At 44.7% G+C, this 24633-nt stretch overlaps 1 protein-coding gene across 6 annotated transcripts in view; it reads right to left on the bottom strand.

The window, feature by feature from the left end:
• Positions 1-17983: 17983 nt before the first annotated feature.
• The window catches only part of LOC146869661 (polymeric immunoglobulin receptor-like), a 264598-nt gene continuing 257948 nt past the window's right edge, over positions 17984-24633 (bottom strand). For 4 of the 6 annotated variants that reach the window (XM_085609621.1, XM_085609636.1, XM_085609612.1 and 1 more), the window contains one exon: positions 20110-20433. In XM_085609621.1, coding sequence (XP_085465747.1) covers positions 20371-20433 — 63 coding nt within the window. In that variant the 3' untranslated portion in view covers positions 20110-20370. Of the gene's footprint in view, positions 20434-24633 lie in introns of all 6 variants that reach the window. The other 2 variants (XM_085609666.1, XM_085609677.1) reach the window with 2 other exon arrangements.

The following is a 24633-nucleotide window of genomic DNA, read 5'->3' on the forward strand; positions in this document are numbered from 1 at the left end:
TGTTGATGAAAAGAGATGTGGTGCAAGAAGCCAGGGACGTGACCCTCATGCGTCCCTAATATTTGGTGTGACCCAAAAATTGCACAAGACAGAAGTGGCTCAGCACACAACTTGAATGCAAATATAACGGACAAAATTATTCGTCATAGATGGGAGAGAGCAACCACCAGCTGCGTGTCGTCAGCATAGCTGATGATTTTAAAACCAAAAGGGGCTCCACATCCTCCAGGGGGGCCATATATACATTAAACAATGTAGGGCTGAGAGAAGAGCCCTGTGGCACACCACACTGGAGGGGGATAGACGCCGAGCGTTCACTACCTTCTCAGACTTGGTACGTCCGGTCACGAAGAAAAGATGTGAGCCACTTCAGAGCGACACCCGAAACCCCTATAGCTGACAGCCGTTGGATCAACACTTGATGGTTCACAGTGTCGAAGGCCGCACTAAGGTCCAGGAGGATCACTGCCACTGATCCTCCTGCATCCAGAATGCTCCTTGCTTCCTCAACGACTGCAAGAAGAGCGTTATCGGTGCCCTGGCCAGGTCGAAAACCAGTTTGGGAATCACGCAACAGGCCATTGGTTTCCAAGAAGTGCGACAACTGACGATTTACTAATCTTTCAGCATTTTTACTGAGTCCAGGAAGCAGGGAAATGGGCCTGAAATTTGCCAAATCAGCTGGATCTAGATTTGGCTTTTTTAAGAGCGCCTTTATCACTGCCTTCTTCCAGCTGGGTGGTACCAGACCCTGGGCAAGGGAAGCATTGATAAGATGCGCAATCGGGGCCGCAATAGTAGTTGCTACCTGTTTGAGCAATCTCATCGGGACCGGATCCCTAGGCGATCCGCTCTTCATGGAGCCCATTTCCTTAAGGACTTCGTCCACTGAGACTACCCCGAAGGAGTCCAGATGAACAGGAGCTCCAAAAGCCTGGCTGCCAGTGGCTAATCTCTGGCAAGCCTGGGGGAGGGCGCTTAAGATATTTTCAATTTTCTTATGAAAATAGTTAGCCAACTCCTTGCATTTCTCACCCGGGCTATCATGAGTAACCAGGGGCTCGGGAACTGTGAGAAGTTCCTTTACCACTTGGAAAGTCTCTCTGGATGAGTTAGCAGCACTTTTTATTCTTTCATCAAAAAATTGGGCCTTAGCATGGCGGAGAGCAGATTTCTACAGCCTGATCGCCAAGCGATACTCCTTTCGTCTGTCTTCCCTCCCTTCCTTTCTCCACACCCTCTCCCTCCTCTTGCATCCCCTCCAAAGGGATCTCAGCTCGGGTGTATACCAAGGAGCCGAGCCCAATCTCTTCTCCCTCTTATACATTCTCTTTTTAGGGAGAATAACGTCGAGAGAGCTGGTCAACCACTGATTAAAATTGGTATCTGCGATTACCGGGTCAGAAACAAGAGGAGGACGCATACCTTCGAGAGTACCCGTCCAGTCATCCACCGACAACCTAGACCAAGCTCTCTCTAAGGTATAAACCCTAGGGAGGGGGGTGGCCAATGAGGCCACTTGCCACATTACTGAAACCAAAAAATGGTCAGACCATGGAAGCGAATGGGAGGGCAAAGCTCTAAGACGGGAAATGTTGGAAAAGATGGGGTCCAACAGATGACCCCTATTATGCGTAGCTCCCACGTTGATTAGACTCAGGTCAAAAGTTTTTAAATCGCACTGCAGATCAACCGCCACAGGGTCTGCTGGGTCATTAAAATGAAGATTAAAATCCCCTAAAGCCATAAAATTGGCCGAGGAGGATGCTAATAGAGTGATTGTTTCCATCAGCGAGCCAACAAAATTACCAACGCAGCCTGGTGGGCGATAAACCAGTAGGCCTGACACCGACACCGTACTAGAAATCCGTAGGGAAAACTGACAGCTCTCGCAGTCTAGTACCCCCCCCGGCCTGAGCCCTACATACAAAAGTGTCTCTGTATATAATAGCTATGCCGTCCCTACGCCCCAAGGGCCTATCCAGATGGTATATTAGAAAGCCTGGAGGGAGGGCCCGAACTATATCTACCCCAGAACCAGATGTCATCCAAGTTTCCGTCAAAAACAGAATGTCTAAGTCATGATCTTGTAAGAGAAGATAAATTTCTAATGAGTGGCTCGGGAGTGATCTACAGTTCAATAGAGCCATAGCCAAAACATTCTTACCCTTCACTGGGTGAATCATCTGACATGACTTGCATCCAGAGAATAGCTTGGGACCTTTGTGAATGTACTTGCATGTAGTATCTTTAAAAGGGCGTAATAATAACATATCCTCACGAGAGTATATGAGTGCATTATCTAGAGGATTGGACAGGGAAACTGGCCCTAGGCCCGACTGGGCCCGGACGGGCACAGACGGGCTGGACTCTGGCGTGACTCCGGCGAGGATCCGGCACGACTGCTGCGCGCGTCCGCAGCGCGTAAACATGACTTCCTAAAAAAGAGGTCAAGCGTCCTTGTGACGCTAAAACTAGAAACAAGCTAATGCCGCCCGAGACTGTGACTCACCCAATATGGCCGCCACAAGTGCCGAGTAGCCGGGGACAGGACCCACAAAGCGCGGTGATTCCACAATTATAGTGCGGGTAGGTGGGCAAGAATAAAAACAGGGGAGAAGGCAAACTCAACAAATAAAACAAATAGACAAAACGGGAAATTTAAAAAACGCCTAAAAAGGCAGAAAGGCAGCAATAGACGCAGCGCGCTCTAATCGCTGTGACCGCTCTTAAAGGTCGATTGAAACCGGACAAGACTGACCCTCTAATTTTCCCTCCTTAAAAAGAGGTCAAGCGTCCTTGTGACGCTAGAACTAGAAACAAGCTAATGCCGCCCGAGACTGTGACTCACCCAATATGGCCGCCACAAGTGCCGAGTAGCCGGGGACAGGACCCGCAAATCGCGGTGATTCCACAATTTTAGTGCAGGTAGGTGGGCAAGAATAAAAACAGGGGAGAAGGCAAACTCAACAAATAAAACAAATAGACAAAACGAGAAATTTAAAAAACGCCTAAAACGGCAGAAAGCGGTACAAAACTGGGGTGGCAGATTGGGCTAAAGAACGGTGATGGATCAAACCCAGATCTGTTGACTGGGTGTGAGTGTTTGATTGGTTCTGATACTCCGTCCATCACCACCCCCTTTTGTACCGCTTTGTTCGCCATAAATTGGCAGGGTATGCTCAGACGTGAGTCCCTTGCTCACTTTTGCCACTGGATTCAAGCAAGCCTGGCTGAAGACGGCTGAAATGCCAGAAACCGGTCCTAGGATGCTTGTTTCCGGTCCAGGGAAGGCATGGCTTGGCAATTCGGGCTGGACTGTTCCCATGAGGCACAGGGTCAGACTGATTTGCATATGGCCATGTCTGAACTGGGGTGGCAGATTGGGCTAAAGAACGGTGATGGATCAAACCCAGATCTGTTGACTGGGTGTGAGTGTTTGATTGGTTCTGATACTCCGTCCATCACCACCCCCTTTTGTAAAACGGCAGAAAGGCAGCAATAGACGCAGCACGCTCTAATCGCTGTGACCGCTCTTAAAGGTCGATTGAAACCGGACACTATATCTGGATGCAATGACAGAAGCAACAAAATACCAGTCAGGCGGCACACTATGCTAAACACAGATTAGCAGCGTACGTGTTTTTAAAACACTCCCTTAATTACATTGGCCACGCCCCTTTGAGAGACCCTCCAGTTTTTTCATCCCACTTAAAGCCCTGACTGAAAGGACTGTGATTATGAGGCTGCTGTTTTTTTTCTGCATTAATAAGGTGTTGCCACATAATCCACCATCTGCTGCATAATCTGCAGATTTTAAAATTTTAAAATGTTTCTATCTCAAACAGATCAAAGGTTAAAAACTTTGTGGCATGTGTTGGTGCACAATGAAAGGACCTTCTCAAAGGTTAACAGGTTATCTATCAGTTGATTATTTCTGTATTTATTTGTCAAACGGGTATCAGTGAGGTGACATCTTTGCCCAGACAGTATTACCATGTGTAAAACATGTGGAATAATGAAGTAATATTGTAAAAAAAATGTGCTGCAGTATGTTGCATAATTTGCATTTTCTTACTGTATAATTTAATCAACCCTGCCACATAATTTGTTGCTCCCTGCCAGCTAATTCCAGTCGCCCTGCCTATAGTGTGTGCTTGTAGGGTTTCTTGTTTGTAGCAAACCAAGTTTTGGGGGTGTTGCTGGTGCACTGTGAAGTATGTTGTGGTGGTGTACCTAGTGTTTTCTATAGCATTGGATAGAACTGACCAGTGCCACAGCATGATCTCGTTGGCAATGTAAATATTTGCTTTTTGGTTTGGGGAATTGTATTACATCTTGTTCTGTTTGTGACTACTTCTTTTGCTGGTTAATGCATTGCCATCTACTTCGACTTTTGGGAGGTAGTTGGTTCATCGTGTGTTCTGTTGAGCTGGTGGCATTAGATGTATTGCGACTGGAAAGTCTTTCATGTATAGGTCACCATTAAGCATTTTGAAGTGCAGCAAAATAAGTAATCCCAGACTGTAGTTGTTAAAAAGTGCCTTCGAGGTAAGAAGACAAATTAAGTAAAGGAACTAAAATAACAAGCATTGGCACAGCCAATAGGTCTCGCCTTTGGGACCTTATAAGTGTTTAGCCATGCAACACTTGATGTTGTTGCACCAAGGATATTGTGCTGGATAACTAAACACTTATAAGGTCCCAGAGGCGAGACCTATAGGCTAAAACAATGCTTGTTTCCATAGTTGTGAAGGAAGAGAGTGGTCAGAATTGTGGTCTTTGTTCCTGTATGAAGCATAATCTAATCATGTTTAATACAGAAGCTAAATGCATGCATACCAGAGTAAAGTGTAAGAGTTAAGTTTCATGTAGGCATATCACAAGTGAAGACCATATTCTTAGTGTGTCCTGCTGAAGACGTGGGTGAGGCGAAACATGTAGAGGGGTTATGAGATTTGACAACTTCTGAACCTATTTAGAACTCAGGACAGCGAGCTAGTGACCTGAAGTAGGATGTTTTGCAAAAGAGCTTCGGTAGACGGCACCAAATATGAAATGTCCTTCAAGAAAACAGGATGTGGTTTAAGAAAGACTAGGATGCTGATGAATGTGGAGTGAGGACATTCATCTGATAAAAATAATGTTAATCTTAACAAGATAATGACTTGTGATTGACGGGCACCAGATCCCAGCCTTCAGCAACATCCCTCATATGAATGTTAAGCCTACAAGCATCAATTTTATTTTATTGATAAATTCCACACTTTGGCTTGACTACCCAATAATGCATACTACAACATTTCATAAAGGTTTCAAAGTAAAATATATCATACATATTATAAAACACTTTTTTGGGAATAACTTCTCCTCATCAAGCAAGAATGTTGCAGAAAGAAAGTAAAAGCTAGTTAATCTCTGCAAGATGACTTCTTACAGAAGGGGCCACAAATGTTTTCGCTACCCTTTCTGTATTCACAATGACACAGGAGTTCATTTTGTGCCAGCGCAATAACAAGGAGGTGTTACGTCATTAGCATAAGGGCATGATCTGATGCATATGCAGAAAAATCTGGTGCCCCATGCCCTATTACTGACACTACTGTATGGACTAACAGGTTCAGCAGAGGCCCACTAACTCTGCACCACCTCTAGAAATGGTGCCTCTTGGGACAGATTCCCAGGGCCCCCAAGACACCTGCAGATGGCGCGGTCATACAGTGCACACCTGTTGAGGAATACCTGACCTGCCCCACTTCACCCTTGTATGAAACACCTTGGCTGTTTAAAACCACTGGTCCATGTTTCAGTGCTCCACTGTCCCTAAGCAGATACTAGTTTGTGCCCGAGCTGGCGTGAGCATATTTTTGGGGGAATGGGTTGCATGGTCCCAGTGGGCACTAGGAGCCCCGAAACTGGGTGTGTCTGATGGAGCTGGAACCATGGGATATTCTGCGTGATGCATCCCTCGGTAATTTGTTGATAAACAATGCGAGGCCTATATTGTGGGAAAGCAGTAACCACAACCCCCACCTAAAAGAATACAATTTCAATCCAGTCTGAACTTTCAAACCACCATCAAAGTCTCTGAGGAAGGCGGAGTAGGGGGTCTGGAAAGAGTGATCTCTTTAATCTCAATGCATGTGAAACATTTTCGGTCGGTGACGAGCCTTTGCAGTGTGGGTGACCCCACTGAAGGCTATGGAAAGCATTTGCCATAAAAGTAAAGTGAAGGCAAGCAAAGCCCTTCCAATGAAGGCGAGTTGAGAGATAAAAACATTTTCCCCAGAAACACCTTGTCAACTTGCAATTTTGGAATTTCATAGTTCCTTTTAAAATTAAGAGTAAATATACAAGTCTTCAAAAACATTCTATTTTTTCATTGAAAAATATCCCATCATTAACTCTCATAATAAATGCACGCGCAAAGTAGCAGGCTGGGTTTGTTTAGCACCACACCAACAGCGTGACAATCAAAAGGCCCCACTGTGCATTCATCTGACAAGTGTCACTGGTAGAGTTTCAAACCCCCTGGCACAGAGAGGTTTGAACAAGGCTTCCTCCCACAAAAAGACTATGGATGAATGGAGTTCAGAAGCGGAGTTCTGTATCGGAGTAACTGTGGGTCGGGTGGTTGGACAAGGGTGATTTGTTGGAGTCGGGCACAAAGTTTAGCAGTGGGTGGAGAGGGGAAAAGGAACGTAAACCTCTCTCTGTGTCGGTGGTAACAAAATCCCAATGTGCGAATGAGTCCTAGAAACCAGCATGAAAGACTTGGAGTGCCAATGTTGGCAGCACTGTCACTGGACGGCTCTTTAACTTCCGTGGCAATGGATATCCTCCTGCGGACCAGCAAATGCTTCAGGCAGGAACCCGATAGGTGAGACCTAGCACCTGATACGGCATTCTGTCGCCCGGTTCAAGCAATGTAAGGATGTCCAGGGGCGCGTTGCGACTATTGTGCACAGTGTACATTTCTTTTTACATTTATCACGGCTCATTCACTGACTGTGACCCCGCTTCACTCTTGGGCAAAAACATGATTTAAGAGTGCTAATTCACATTAACGAGTAAAAAAAAAATAGAATTTGCCTTCATAAATGGATTCATTTAAATTACTCCAGAGTCACTCGCTTTTAAGTCCGCTAATCCCAGGGACACTTGAGTGGGATGCAAGAAGATAGCAACCCTACAAAAGGCAACCAAATCAAACAAAGTTTCAGTTTCGTTGGAGTTTACATACCTTCTGAAGGTACCTTCCCACCATGAAATCGATTGCAGATTTATTTCAGTCAAGAGCAGGAGGAATTATGTTTTCAGGATTGGAAAGGGGCGGAAATGCCATCAACCTTGGTGGAGGTAGAGGGAACAAAGCTTCTGCACAGGAAACAAGCACAAGCGAGGCAGGCTGCCGGCAGCAGGGAGAGGAGCGCGCGCGCCTCACGCGGCAGCAGGGGGGGAGAAGGGGGACTGCGCGATTCCCTTGCGAGAGCAATAATTGCTACCATATGGCGGGGCTCGCTCCCGCAAGGGAATCGCCACATGTGCACGCGTTGCCATTGAGGGCAATGGAACGCGTGCACGTTTTAGCCTGAAAAAGGCACTCGATGGCTACAGGTCTCTCTCCTAAGCAGCGCATGTGCGCTGTGTCGGCGAGACCTAAAAATGACACCTCAGAAAGAAGTGCTACTTCAGCTTTTAGTCCAGAAGCGCGCATTCCTTTTAATCCATCTTCTCTTTGCTGTTCGGTCACATATTGCTGTAGACTAGACAGTAGCTGCTGTTTTAAAAATAGTCTCAGCAGCACTGTTTTGGCCATTAAATCAAGAAATCTGATTTATTTAACATATGTAGGCCCTACTTTATCCTTCACAATGTCCTGTCTCCCGAGAGACTTGGACATACAGAATATATAGTAAAACAGCTGTGAGCATCCTTAAATTCTGCATTTCTGAGGGAGTCCCTTCTTCTATTCAATTAGAATGGATGTCGATATTTTCGTACTTCTTCAAACCTGCGACCGCCAATTTTTTCATTAAAGATCCGCAGATATTTAATTTCTTTTGTTTGGCATAAGTTCTTGAACCCAGTGGCTTAACACAGGCCCCCCGGTGGGCCCCCAAACTCCAGGGGGCCCCCTCAGAAGAGTCCTCTGGCCGACAGCTTCTAATTGATTCCCGAGGGGACCCCTCCACTTACCTTGCAGGGGGGCCCTCTCAAGTTTCGTTACGGCAGTGCCCAACTGGATCCAATGATATATTGTCTTGTTCATTTATTTCCAAAAACGCATAATTTTGTGGAACTTTGTAGAACTATTTTAAAAATGAATTTAAGCAAAAAGTTGTGTGGATTGTATCTGGAAATGGAACGAAAGGGCACCCCACGTTCATAAAAACAGTATTTTTAGTACAATAAAGTAGATTAGACCTTTACAGAATTGTATTGTCACTGCTGCTTCAGGCGGTCGATTTATTGTTTGTGAGATTTATTCATACCTGCACTGTGGTGTGAAGCAGATTCATGTTTCTAAAATCTAGACACTTCTGAATATACTGGTATTCAATTCTGCCAAAAATAACTTACTCGTAATTCTCCTAACAACAGAATCACTGATTCTTTTCAGTGGTGTAACGAAACTTGAGGGGGCCCCCCTGCAAATCACATGGAGGGCCCCATCACCTGCGGCCCAGCTTACCACCTACCACTTTGCCCTACCACGGGTCAAAATTCAGGACATAACTTCGGGACAAAAGGTAAGTTTTACAGACACATCAGAGGAGGTCGCGCAGTAGTATATACGTAAGCCCAGCCATATCCAAACATATTCAACCATTTGCAAACCTATCCATCATGTATCCTTCCATCTATTATTTCACTCATCCATCCCTTCATCCATCCTTTCACTCATCCATCCATTATCCATCCACCCTTTCACCCTATCCATCTGTACACTCATCCACCCACTCTTCCACCCATCCATCCATTCACTCATCCATCCAGCCATTTACCCTTGCACCCATCCAGCCACTTTTTCACTTACTCATACATCCACCCAGTCCCTCATCCTTCCACCCATTCAGTCATCCATCCATTCTACCTTTCTCTCTCCATCGACCCTTTCACTTAGCCATCCTTCCTTCCACCCATCCACCCACCCATCCATCTACTTATCCAGTCATGAATCCACCCATTGACCCTATCACTCATCCATCCTTTCTCTAATCCATCTAGCCTTTCACTCCTTCACTCATCTATCATCCGTTTGTCCATCTACCCTCCCTTTCACTCACTCATCCATCCTTACATCCACCCTTTCACTCATCCATCCATTCACCCTTTCACTTATCAATTCATCAATCCATTATTTCACTCATCCATCCACCCACTCACTCTCTCATCATCCACCCTTTCACTCATCCAAACACCCTTTCACTCATCCAACCATCCTTTCACTCATCCATCCATCCTTTCACTCACCCATCCACCCTTTTACCCATCCATCTACCCTTCCACCCATACATTCATCTATTTACCTTTTAACTCATCCATCCTTCCACTCACTCATCCATCCATCCTCTCTCATTATCCATCTATTCAACCTTTTATTCACCCTTTCACTAATCCATCCAGCCATCCACCCATCTCATCACCTACTCACTTGCCCACCTTTTCATATTAATTATGAGCTGAGCCTTTGTCTGCAGAGTTGCAGACAGAAGAGGCCCATCAAGGACTTTGCGGTAGTTCTTAAAGCAAGTGGGGGGGGTTGGTGGGGGAGGGTTCACTATGCCTCTGCACATAGGCAATCTGGAAATTTGTCATGAGTCATGCATGATGCACAGTGCCAGGCCATGAGGTGACAATGACATGGTGTTGTTTCTGGGGCTTTAAGTGGGATGAAAAATATGGACGTGGCTAAAAACACCTAAGCTAAAGATCTGTGCTTAGTATAGTGTACCGCCCACCTCCCCTGGGGCTCTACAGGCAATACAGACACTGCCCACCTCCCCTGGGGCTCTGCAGGCAACAAAGACACTGCCCACCTCCCCTGGGGCTCTGCACCCAGCACAGACAATGCCCACCTCCTCAGGGACTCTGCAGGCAACACAGACACTGCCCATCTCCCCTGGGACTCTGCACCAGGTCCCAGCACAGGCGCTGCCCACCTCCCCTGGGACTCTGCAGGCAACACAGACACTGCCCACCTCCCCTGGGGCTCTGCAGGCAACACAGACACTGCCCACCTCCCCAGGGGCTCTGCACCCAGCACAGACACTGCCCACCTCCCCTGGGGCTCTGCACCCAGCAAAGACACTGCCCACCTCCCCTGGAACTCTGCAGGCAACACAGACACTGACTACCTCCCCTGGGACGCTGCACCCAGCACAGACACTGCCCACCTTCCCTGGGGCTCTGCAGGCAACACAGACAACACTGCCCACTCCCCTGGGGCTCTGCACCCAGCACAGTCACTGCCCACCTCCCCTGGGGCTCTGCAGGCAACACAGACACTGCCCACCTCCCCTGGGGCTCTGCACCCAGCACAGACACTGCCCACCTCCCCTGGGGCTCTGCACCCAGCACAGACACTGCTCACCTCCCCTGAGGCTCTGCACCCAGCACAGACACTGCCCACCTCCCCTGGAGCTCTGCAATCAAAACAGACACTGCCCACCTCCCCTGGGGCTCTGCACCCAGCACAGACACTGCCCACCTCCCCTGAGGCTCTGCACCCAGCACAGACACTGCCCACCTCCCCTGAGGCTCTGCACCCAGCACAGACACTGCCCACCTCCCCTGGAGCTCTGCAAGCAAAACAGACACTGACCACCTCCCCTGGGGCTCTGCACCCAGCACAGACACTGCCCACCTGCCTTGCTGTAATGGAGCCCACCCATAGTCTGCCCACCTCTCCTTGGCTCTGCAGCCAATGCAGACAGGGCCAGATCCCCACATACTGTTGTGTGTGAGGGGCTCTCGGTTCTGAAGCAAAGCATTGTGTGCCTTGCTCCACATGATGCATGGCACATGGTGCACAGATGTCCACACAGTGCTGTATCACACTGCGGCTTGTGCTGCAGCCCTTTTCCTGGGCCGCAACACCAGCTGCTGTGTTAAAGAGCACTTTCATAATTCAGTAGTCGGACAGCCAACTGCTTGTCTGGCCTCTCCCGACCATAGTGATAGCAGTAAGTGGTTAATAAATCCAAGGAAGCAGCTGTTCACAGGAAGACTTTATTATTTCCAACCACCGACAGGACTTGCCAACAGGTCCGCACTCCAGTGTCTCCTGAGTCAGAATGCCAGTCTGTCATAGAACCATCAGACTCACATTCTGTCACCAGGACAACCACTGACATAGCACAGAACACAGAAATACAAGCAGATTACAACACATCCCCTTTACCAACAAACAAAAAGAAACAAACCTCCAGAAAACAAAATGAATGAACTAGGAAAGAAAAGCAATATACCAAGCATTTACACAAACAACTAAAATTCAAGAAACACAAGAAAAATAGCACTAATACAAAACATAATCTCTAAACTTTGAAGGCAAGTGCCCTCGTCTATGCAACCTCCCAAAACCCTCATTTCCCCCTACAGTAACAGGACCATGAGCACTGGTTGCACCCGGAACTGGGGCATCAGACTTAATCAATCTAGACATACTCCAAGTGCAACCATTGTCCAAGGTCACCACATTTTTTTTAATTGCAATAATTGCAAAAGGACCAGATAGATTAGACACCCCTTTGTAACAACGTTTCACACCCTTCACCCAAACTTTATCCCCAACATTCCACACCCTTTCCTTCACAGACTTCTTGTCATCATAACGCTCCTTGTATCGTGCCTGATACTCAGAAAGCCTAGTTTTCCTCTCCTCCTCACACACACCCTTACTCACCCATTTAGGCAGCCAACCCGGATTCAACTTAGAAACTGCTAACCTCCCCCTCAAAGCTTCAAAAGGAGATTTCCGAGAAATCGCATTGGGAACAGTACGATGAGCCCACCAGGTTTCCCTCAACACATCATTCAAAGAGACCTTGGAATCAAGCGCCCTCTGAACACAACTCTTGACAACCCTGTTCATCCTCTCCGTGAGACCATTAGCCTGTGGAAAATATAATGCAGTCTTCTGATGAACTATCCCTAGCCCATCAAGAAAAATTTGCATCTCTTGGGAGACGAACTGCACACCATTGTCAGTAACCAGAAACTTGGGCACCCCTTCAGAAATAAAAACATCCTTAAGAAACTCAATTATAGACTTGGAATTGACCGTGGCCATGCACTTGGTAATAACCCATTTTGATGTATAATCTACCAAAAGCACAACAAACCTCTCGTGAGACGGCATTAATTCCAACGGACCCATGATGTCCAACCCCAACTTAGTCCACACTGCATCTGGTACATCCACAGGTGAAAGGGGAACCTGATTGGCCACATGAGACTTGTCATTAATAGCACACAAATGACAATCTTTAACAACAGCTTCCACCACTCGATCCATCCCTGGCCACCAGTACCTTTCCCTAACACGTGCTTTTGTGAGACTTCTCCCAAGATGTCCCTCATGGGCCAAATTAACCACCTTATCCCTGAGGACACCAGGCGGAACCAATCTATCCCCCCTCATCAATTTGCCTCCACAAAAAGATAATTCATCCCTTACACTCCAAAATGGTTCCACAACAGGATTAAGATCTTTGTAACTTGGCCAGCCCTTAGCTACAAACTCTTTCAAGGAAACAAAAACCTCGTCTTCATCAGCACCAGCCAACCACTCTTTCTCTGAGAGCGGATCTTCCATCACCCAATTCACATACTCAGACACATCACCAATATCTTCACCACACACTGGCAACCTTGACAAACAATCAGCTGATTTGTTACTCAAACCAGAAATGTAGTGCACACGAAAATTAAACTCCTGCAACCCCTCACTCCATCTCTTAAGCCTAGGAGTCAAATGGTCACTGTGATGACACGAGAAAATTTGAACCAGAGGGCGATGATCAGATTTTACATCAAAAGGAATCCCCCATAAATAAAACTTAAAATGATGTATGGCCCAAAACACACTCAATGCCTCCCTCTCAATACAGGAATAGTTAACCTCTGCATCTCTGAGAGCCCTGGAGGCAAAAGCCACAACCTTCTCTACGCCATCCTCCACCTGCGAAAGCACTGCCCCCAGACCCTTGAGACTCGCATCTGTTGTAAGGATGGTTCTTAATTTTGCATCAAAATGACCCAAAGTGGGCATTTTTCCAATTTCTGATTTAACTGACTCAAAAGCTCTCTCACACTCAGGTGTCCAGACAAAATGCACCCCTTTCTTCAGTAAAACCCTAATTGGTTCAACCACACTGGCAAACCCCCTCACAAATTTGGAGTAAAACTCCGCCATGCCCAGAAAAGACCTAACCTGCTCCTTGTCCTGCGGGGCAGGGGCCAACACAATACTCTCTGCCAACTTGAGTTTGGGTTGTATACCCTCTCCAGAAATAACGTGTCCCAGATATGTCACAGATTTCAACCCTATACGACACTTGTCTCTTTTAAGAGTGAGCCCTCTTTCCCTCAACTTGCATAACACAGATCTCAAAACCCTTTCATGCTCACTCTCACACTTCCCATAAGCTAAGATATCGTCTTGAAAGAACAAGACATTAGGAAGATCTCCCAGTACCATCTTCATAATTCTTTGGAAACACGCTGCGGCTGAAGCCAGCCCAAAAGGCATCCTCAAAAACTGGTAAGCTCCCAAAGGAGTGACAAAAGATGTTAGATGTCTAGAACTTTTGTGAAGTTTAACCTGATGATACGCGGAGGACAAGTCCAACACGCTAAAAACTTTGGCCCCCTTTAGCAAACTGATGCATTCAGAAATGTTAGGAAGAGGTTGTCGATCAACCCAAATCCACTCATTTAATCCGCGCAAGTCCACACACATCCTCACCGCTGCTCCCCCATCCTTGGGTGCCAAAACCACTGGGGCCAACCACTCTGACGCCTCAATCTCCTCAATCACCTTCAGATCCAGCAATCTTTTGAGTTCCATCTTCAGTGGTTCCATCATTAAATTTGGTACCCTACGTACCTTATGTACACAAGGCTTAGCTGAGCTCTTCAAAATAATCCGATGCTCAAAACCATTCAAACAACCAAGATTATCCGAAAACACTTCCGGGAAATCTTTGACATATTTTTCATCACCAACCACATCATCAACCTTCGAAATTCTCCCACTCAACCTCTCACACAATTCATCCATCAACATTACTTGATCTCTCGGGTCACTGGCATTGGGATTTAAAATTATACCCAAGTCACGTTGATGCCTCCACCCCAGCAGATTGTCACCCCTCACAGCAACATAAACTTTCCCAGTTATCACCCTCTGTTTAAATCCAATCTTGGCAGTTACATATCCAACAATGTCCACACGGGAACCACCATAACTAAAAGGAGCAATATCCGGAGGTTGTAACATCATGCTATCCAACCCAACCACCTCATCCCAAATCTTGTTCCCAATCAGGGTGAAAGGCGAGCCAGAATCAGCCATGACCGTGAAGTTGTTGCCATCAACAGAAATGTCACAAAAAGGCATGGTGACCCTACCCGAGTCCACCTTGTCACCTACTTCAGAAATGTTGGATATAACTAACGTACGAATCATATCAGAAGGATTTTCTACATTATGACTCTTCTTGGATGATTTACAAACCCGGGCATAATGCCCCTTGATACCACAGTTTAAACATATTGAGTCTCTGGCATAACAGTTAGGAAAACTGGAGGAATGTGAAAAACTTCCACATCTGTAACAGCGCATCCTCCTACTGTCATTGCTATTCTTCTCCCTATCAAAAACACGCTGTTGTCGAGGGTCACGCTCATTTTTTTGTTGAATGTCTTTGTCTTTACCGCCAGCAACATGTGACTGCGTGATCTTCAAAGTGTTCTTATTCCTCGTACCCAAAGATACTTTAGCAATCCCCTCAGGAAAATCAGTCTCATCGTCACACTCTGCCATGGAGTGGACACTACCTTGACCTCTCTTCATACTGTCATTATGAGCTAGATTACCATCCTCTTTGTCTTTCCTAATTTCTTTCACCCAGGAAGAAGTGTTTTCAACACCTTCTACTATTGCGATTGCCTCAGTCAGAGAGGGATTTTTAGACAGTAACTTCCCTTGTACCCTTGAACTATTTGTGCACCGCACAAGTTGATCCCTTACTAAGGAGTCTGATAATTCGCCAAAGTCACAGGTGCGTGCTAAAGTTTTTAAAGAAGCAATATAAGTTCCAACTCTTTCTGTAGGACCCTGAATCCTTGTGAAAAATCTATGGCGTTCTAAAACCACATTTATACGTGGACCAAAATATGTCTCTAACATTGTCATAGACATTTCATAGACATCTGATGGCTCTCCATCACCACTACCAATAGTCAGAGGATCCATGCTGTCGTAGGTGTTCCTGCCTTCAACACCTAAATTGTGTAATAATATGGCTTGTTTCCGTACAGCAGAGAATTTTTCTCCCCCAATTGCTACCAAATAGGAATCAAATAGGTTCCGCCACCTCTTCCAGGGAAGAAGGGGTTCACCCTTTTCAGATAAAAATGCTGGGGGTTGGGACATGCTGGTGGAAGTGGCCATATTTCAAACAATGTCCAACTAATTTAGATAATCAGAAAAACGACAAAAATCCAGATAACTGTCTCACCTCAAAGTTTCCTCGCAACTACAATGCTAGAATGCGAAGCGATTGAAAAAAAAACGATTGCGAAGAATAACCCAATCCAAAATGGCCGTCACGCACACTGACGTGAGGTGTGGAAACAGCCCAATCTAAAATGGCCGCTACGTTTGATGACGCTGTCCCAATCCAAAATGGCCGTCACGCTCACTGACGTGAAGTGTGGAAACAGCCCAATCTAAAATGGCCTCCACGCTTGATGACGCTTCACGCTTCACGCTTCACCCTTCGTAACGTGAGCGTCGATGTCACCACGTTGGAACTCCAGCCTGAGTTACAGAACGAAGGACGAGACGCGAGCGAAGAGGGTTGCCATGGAGACAGCAGCGCGCAGAAATGGCCTCGTGAGACGTTTGAAAGTAAGTAATGTTGAACGTTGGCAGTAACGTTTCCCAATACTTTTGGAGAGTCAAGAAAAATCCATTTACGATCCAAGTCTCTATGCAAATTGTATCTCAGTAGAGTAGATCGGCAAGTCCATCCAGTAGCCAATGAATATTCGAGGCAAATCCGTTAAATCCAATCCGTTTAAGCCAAGGTTAGACCAAAACCAATCAATCCAGCGTAGGTTCGCAGGGGAATCGGTGGTTGCAGCTTGTCCCCAATCAAGCAACTCGTCGCCAGTAATAAATCCAAGGAAGCAGCTGTTCACAGGAAGACTTTATTATTTCCAACCACCGACAGGACTTGCCAACAGGTCCGCACTCCAGTGTCTCCTGAGTCAGAATGCCAGTCTGTCATAGAACCATCAGACTCACATTCTGTCACCAGGACAACCACTGACATAGCACAGAACACAGAAATACAAGCAGATTACAACAGTGGTCCGACCACCAACATCATAATGAGCCCTTGAGTTTAGGTTTATGGCTTTTTGTGTGGACATATTTTTCAGTAGTAGAAACTTTTAAGTATTAGTGATTTTAAGTCAATGTTTTTGTACTGTATGTTTTTACATGCAACTCGACTAGTGTGAAATTGAAAAGTGACAGAAAGTCCTTTAACTTCTGAAGGAAATGCTGAAATTGGTGGCAAACAACTGTATGAATTTCCTATACAGTCGGGGTAACCTTATGGAGTAAATTCCATCATTGGATACTCCGTCCACCAGAAACAGGATGATTTACATTGTTACCTAACTCAAAATTTACAGCAATGCTGCCTTCCTGTGCACCTGTTCTCATTATGTCATTGTCAAAAGGACAAGAGCAAAAATGTGCTACTTACGCGGCCATTTTGTTATCTATTGCTGGTGGCGCCTCAGTGGCGTCTAGTAATTTCATTCTTGTGAAAGAATCACGTCAGAGCACACATGAATAAACAAGTGACGTAACAGCATAGACCTGAGGAGCACCTCAGGTTTATAATCTCACTGTTCACACAAATGCAGAGCTAGATCAAGGAACCTCAATGGTCCCCCTTGGACAGCAATTTAAGTGTCAACATCTTCAGTTTATGATCTTTTCTGTATCACTCATCTGATGTTACTGGTATCAATTGCTAAAATTGGGAAATTGACTCATTTACACCTTCCTTCATCTGAACCATACATGACCGGGTGTATCAACGCTCTCTTTTCAGTCACTGCCTCTCGTGTGTGGAGGGGAGTCTGAATTCTCTGACAGATAGCCATGAATCCCACAAGCTTTGTGTTTATGCTGGAAGTCTTTGCTTTCGATTTTAACAGGACAACTCTGAGATCACTCTTGCAATCGACATTTTGTGAAAAATATCTACTGAATGTCACCGGATTCACCAATCATCTTCTGTGTATCACCAGATTCAATCAGTTTGTTAGAAACATCACTTGGCGTGTAACATTACTTGTGCATGCCACTGGAGTCACAAAACTTCTTCTGTGTCTTCTGTGCTAATACAATTACACCAGCACATCAGTTGAGGACAAAACTCTTTCCCTGATCAATGGATTCCCACAATTAAATCCATGTAATATAACACTTTATTATTATTGGACACACAAAAGAGCCTTCTGGTAATTCTGGACTCTCTCTGAAACTATATCCATGTGTCAATGGACTTATAAAATTGAATATGTATATTACTAGATTCTCAAAATGAATCCTGTGTCTGTGTTGGACTCTCGGTATTAGTTATGCACATCACTAGACTCACAAAATTCCTTCCCTCAAATCTCTTTCCTGGCATTGAAGGACATTAAAAATACAGACACTGTATAGTGATGCTTTATTCATTGGTTTATTGAAAATAGGTTGTAATTTGTGCAAATCAAGTATTCAATTATTATGTTGTGTTAACAAGGTTTCAAAGAGATTTGTAAAGGAAAGAGTTGATTTCATCTGGAAGTACCAACGTTCAACAGAGTGCAACTCATCTCTTTGGTTGATTGGGTTCATTTCTCAATTTTTTTCCAATTTCTTGGGTGGGCTGGTAACTGAATTTTCTGATTAAAGACTTTCTTGGAATTCACAATGAAGCTGTCAATACAAAACTATATGGTTGTTGTTGAGGTCCAGAAAATTTGCCATGTTTTAATTTGCCATAACATTGAAACCGTTTTACAGAATCAAGAGGAATGAAAATGGTACACAATATATAAAATCTTCACCAAACTACAAGGCCTCCAAAGGATGAAATGATGTCTGTGTCCTCAATTGGCATAGCGTGACAGTCAAGGGAGAACGTGTTTCACACAATATGGAACCATGGAATATGGAACTATTGGCAGGCAGGTTTGAAACTGTATATATATATCTATATATATATATATATATATATATATGACAAAGGCGGCATGCCGCCGAAACGCGTCGTGGCCCTCTTTCTGTAAATAAACCCTTTCCTGCTTCAATACTCACGGAGTCTACGCCTGTCATTTTGCCTATGACAGGACTGGTCGCATATATATATATACGAAAACTCCTCACAATGAATCCTGTGAGAAAGACAAGCCACTCCGGTTTTCGGTAATAGTTTTACGAATTTCAATGGCACAAAAGAGGCGTTTCGTTTTCCTTGCGAAGTCGTGACCAAGACTTCGCGAGGAAGTCAAAACGCGTCTTTTGTGCCATTAAAATCGTAAAACTTTTACCAAAATCCGGAGTGGCTCGTCTTTCTCACAGGATCAATTGTGAGGAGTTTTCGTTCGTATATGTGAGTGGAGGTGTCCGCTACCGAGCCTCGACTCGCCTGGATGGGTGTTGTTTGATTGCCGCTTCACCATTTGTATATATATTGAATTTAGAGCTGTATCGCATTACAAAACATCCCACCTGTTTAACATGTTGCGAATCACCCATTGCAGTGATTCTTGATTCTGCTAAAGAAATGTTAAACATGAATTGCTAGTTTCCCAGGTTTCACCATTGTTTAGTATTAGAGTTGAGTGACATGGCATGATATGGTAAGATTTCTCATTGTATTTAAGCATAACTTTTGATAAGGGATTATGGGGCATATTTTCAAGCCCCTATCGCCACCATACCGTCACCTTTCACTATGTTGTGGTGATGATAGGGGCCTTGCCTTCTTTACAAGGCACCGTTAATAAGGCACCTTTTCACGCTATACTTAGCATGAAAGGGGACCGCAATGGGTGTTGCGGTGGGTGTTCCACCGCAACACCCATTGATTTTGATGCTGCCCCATATTTACAAGGGTGGCGTAAATATGGGACAGCGCCAACATTAAGACCAGAGAAAACCTGGCGCAATGAAGAGAAATGTTTAATTTCTACTTTATTTTTGCTGTTTCCATGTGTGCTGCATTGTGTAGCACAGATAGAAACAGTAAAACATTGAATGTTTATGTGCAGAGAATCATAAAAAAATACATTTTGCAACTTCTATGTGTGCTGGATTAAGCAATATACTAGCATTGAGCATATGTTTGTAGATCCAAACTCTTTTGCTAGTTTAGTTTTTTACTTATTTGCAGATCAGTGATGTGTTCTCTCTCGGTGTCTGGGTCTCTAAGTTGGACACATGTTTGCAGCCATATGATGATGGGAATTAAACCTATTCCTGATTCAGGGAATTCCCAGATAATGTTCGGCACACAGGCCTTCCAACTGTGTTTCTTCCAGTATTGCGGGCTATTGATATGTAAACAACGGCATTTCTAAGGGACCAATGAGTGAGGATGCATACAATCAATTTTGAAGGTTGCCCACGGTTGCTGCCACATTACGCCAACCCTGCAGTATTATGTACTAAGGCTGGTAACCTGGATTCCCTTGACGTGTGCTTCAAACTTCAAATCTTCATTATACACAGTCTTGTTTTGAATTTGCCAAGAGTCTAAAAAAGAAAACAAAATAATCTTCACTTCGATTCACCACCGGAGTCAACAGAGTTTTGATTTTTATGTTGTTTAACACAACCACTCACACACAGGAATGGTCAACATGCCACAGGTTCTAGCTGATTGAGAAAATGGAATGTTGATTGTGAAAACATGATTTGGAGACAAGAGTGCAGTCAAGTAGCTGGAAGGGCTTTATGCTTTGAAGGAAGGTTCTGCTGAAGTAAAGAATCATCTTATGAGCCTCATTGCTGCTGCTCATCTTCTGCAGAAGACAGGTAGAATCAATGTCTTCAGTAGAGTCCTAGGGATCTGTGTTCCCTGAATGTATCAGGCAGGTCATGTAGGCAATGTCCTCCTTGGATCCCTGGGGAAAACACGAATGGATGTGTTAGAAATATTATATAATTATGCATTTAAATTCTACAAACATGGGAATGACTGTTGCGAGCAGGATTTTTCTTGTGACAACAAAACGGCAAGTATGGCTGGAAGTATAAAACAACCTGTACTGAAAGTCACATTAGAAACACCAGACCATCTTTCCCAGTTTTAATGAATGTATTTGTAGTGACTGATATACATTCAAAAAAGCAGAAGAACCTCCAAGACTGTATCCAAGATTTTCATGTAAAAATGTGAATAATTAATTTGGAAGCGGTGATTCCACCAACTTAATAAGACACAATTGTGCTACGTTATAACAAAATTCACAAAGAAAGCTCTGCTCAACCAGGAAACTATCTCACTAGTAGCCATGTCATCAGAAAAATGTATAATAGAGACAAGCAGTACTAAGAACTAAGTTTAAGTTACAAAAATAGCACAATTACATTTCCGAACAAGTTTAAAAATATTCAGGAGAATTTGATAAACATAATGACAGAAAATTGTTTAAAACAGACAAGAGAACATGAGATATAGAGTTTTACAATTGCAAGGCAAAAGCAAATAAGAAATAGTGAAGCAGTAATCAAAGTCCTCCTTGCGATTTCAGACCAACCATGATGGATCTAGGGTTGGGTAAATCTTGGGATCCCAAAGGTCAAATGTTTTACCTTGGGATTTAGGGCTTGATTTAGAGTCTTATGGATGGAGTACAGTTCATCAGGGCAGTGGAGAACATTATTACATCTGCCACCCTGATGTACCACCATTCACCAAATTTAGAGAGCACTGCCGGCCCAGTGGTGATCTCTGGACATTGATTGGAACCTTTGTCATGGTGCTTCCTGTAAAATGTAAATGTAAAACATAAACAAATGTTCCCAAAAACGTATAATACACAAACATAAAGACACACACTAATATAAAAAAAATGAGGGGTAGATAAGTTTTAAAAGAGTATGATTAGAGAGATTAAAGAGAGTTTACGATTAGGCCCATCACCATAACAGAGAGCAAAAATTAGCAAGATGGTCACGCCCATGCCTACCGCGTGGTACTGTACGTGCACAATTTAAAATGCAAGAACACACTTCAGAACAGCATAGTGCTGTTCATGAGCAATTTGGAGCACGAGGATGCACTCTGCATTCCCATCGCAACACGAACAGGCACACCAGAAAACTCCGCCCACTAGTGGAACCCCGTGTAGTGCAGCAGAGCTTTTTTCCCATTCCGTGGAGTTCCGTGTAGCAGTACTCCTCAAACTGCGCCCATGCCTAGTTTTTTACAAAGGTTTTGTTATGTATGACTCTGACAGCCTTAGTATTCCCTATCCTCTCAAATGAGGCACAAGACATTCCATTTTCATGACTGAAGCTGTATTGTAGGCAAGGAGGGGAGAAGGAGCTGTAGTGATTGTAAAATTCACTAATGCTTCTACAGACCATAAAGTTTATAACCAAGAAGACACCCTTTCCTGTTAGCAGTCCTCTGGGAAATCCCCAATAAGAAGAACAAGAAACAGATGGGCTCTCTTGAAACACGCTATTACAGAGAGGGGGGCAGCATTCTGCACAGTGAATTGATTGTGAGTGCAGTGGTGACATATGAGGATTATGTGGGTCAAGAGGCATTGACACGCAATCTTTCGTTGAGTCCAAGCAGCAGAACCAGGGAAGTTCTAACCCTATCACTGCGGGAACTGTAGCACTTCAGCACATCTCTGAAGCTTGTCCAATCACAAGAGCTCTAAAGATTGTCCAATAGTGAGTGCAGATAGGGTGAGGTCAGGGTTTTGATTGTTGCATGCCTCATGAAATCAAACTGCCGCCTGTAGTGAAGAGGGGAGGAAAAGACAGTGGCACAGTCTTCTTCAATATCACACTAAGAGTCCAGGGCACGCCATGATCACCTGGGTCAGTCGGCACTGGAAAGGTGACGGCTTCTCTGGTGAGTGACGTTGTTTGTACTAATAGAGCGTAGATATGACTGACAGGGAACTGTGAAATGCAGAGCCAGTCCCTTCACCTTTCTTATGGTTTTGTGGCACCAACAGTCCAGAGTAAACCGCACCACACGAGTCTGCATGTGTTTACTGGCATCGCGGACCCCGGGGATCCATTGTTTGTCTCTTCAGCGTGCCCACTTTGCCCCTCCATCAAATTCTGCAGAATTTTAATGACATTCTGTGGAAGTCCATGGAACTCAGCTCCACCACTCCCGCTCAGGCCTACTGATAACGTCTCTTCTGTGTGCGACTGTCTGAAATATACCAATAACATGTAACACACATGGGCCAGGTTGAATTGTCTAGTGTGGTAGTTACAGCACATAACTAGGATGAAGGCGGCAGTCACAAACTTGAAATTCTAAAGCTGGTTGACTGCAAGAATGTGTAAACAGTGAGTTACATTTGTTGAGCTACAATCACTTTCTAAGCATTAAAGTTGCAAGAAATTCATCAACATCAAGAATGGCCTAGTGTGTCCTCTCAGCAAGCAATTATTAAAACCTCCCTAAAACGAGATCAAATGAAACTTAATCACCCAATCCAAAAGACGTAAAAAGAAAGCCTTTAGTTAATGTAATGGAGCAGCAAACCAAAATATCACATAGTAAGCAAAGTCCTCTTTTTTAACCTCTCAACCCCCCTTTAAGTCCTCTGATGATAATTGTTGCAAGGTCATCTTGTGACCTGGGCAGCCCCCACATTTTTGCAGACTGGTACAGGTGGAAACTGACTCTGACTGACCCTGGGCTTTGCCTAACCAGGCACAGGGCCAGTGCTGTCCTGAAAGAGACACTTAGAATACAGTGAAAACACATACATACACTACGGTACACTGTGGATTAGGGTGCCCCTGTGATTGGCATGGCCAACCCTATCAGGCCCTGGTACATACTAGGGCAGGGGGATTGAAACTACCTCTCAGTCCCTAGTATATAATAGGACATGGCAGTTTAGAGGCCAGCAGCCCTTTCTGCACTTGCATGTGTGCACTACTGAAGCCTGGTCTGTTTAAAAGTAGCCCTGTGTTGCAGGACTGCTGTTAAAAAAGTAAATTGTGCCCAAACTCGACTTTGGTGTTTGGGGCACTTAAAAATGGATAACCTACAATGTTTGGACATATTAGGTACCTCCAGGGTCTCCCCAGGGGTGAGGGGTCAGGTATTTATAAGGAGGACCCTTATAAAATTTGTTTTATATGCCCTGGGGTAAGTGAAATTGCACATTTCACTCACAACATTGTTATAACGTGGTGCACAAAACCGACTTTGGTGCTAGGAGCACTGTGGAGGGAGGATCTGCAATATGTTTACATATTCAGAACCCTTACAGTCTCCTCTAGGTATTCCAGGGGTGGGGTCCTGTAGATATAGGCAGAGTACTTATAAAATATGTTTTTATAAGCCCTTGTGCTGGAAAAATAGCCCACGTGATTTTTCCCATTGCAAATCCCCTGCTACATAGGTTAACATGGCAGTAAGTTATTAACTAAGAAATCCTGATAGGAGAATGATAAAAATAGCCTTCACTGACTTCCCAGAATTGTATTGATAAATCCAACAATATGATATTGTTGAATTTCTCCTAAAATGTACAGACAAGAAGTTATAAGACTTTCTTGTCTGTAAGCCCAGATTCATCCTTCCAGTGGTCTGTCCTGATTGGTCAGAGTTAAGTGGATTATCCAGGCGTCTTTGAAGAGGTGATAAAAAGCCCCTGGGGTTAACCAGTTCTGCTGGGAGGGCAGTGTTCTGTTATACAGGAATGCCAGGGGGAGGAGTCATAAACCATGGACTTCAAGGGAGTGGGAAGACACCAGTGTAATTTACAACTCTACACTTTTGAACCCAGCCAGATGCTAAGCTTAAGGAAGGAATGAACAGATGCAAGGGGGAGAGACTATGGAGATTAGCCATCCTAGGGGTGTGTTTAGCCAGCTCTTCTCTCCATGCTGGAAAGTCAGTCATGATGAATTTGGAAGAATTGGTGCACTCTGGGACACAAATTGTGCCACGCTCTGCAGGATATGGTCATACCTTGTGGCATTACCCTGCCCCCGATTGGACAGGAGTGCCCTCTTGCTTGACCCAGAGAACTTGGAATAAGTATTTGAGAGGGACAGAGCCTCTCAGATCCGCTGCTTGAAACCTAAGAAAGCAACAAGGGTCATGC

Source organism: Triturus cristatus, chromosome 1_1, assembly GCF_964204655.1.
Source record: "Triturus cristatus chromosome 1_1, aTriCri1.1, whole genome shotgun sequence".
Taxonomy (NCBI): domain Eukaryota; kingdom Metazoa; phylum Chordata; class Amphibia; order Caudata; family Salamandridae; genus Triturus; species Triturus cristatus.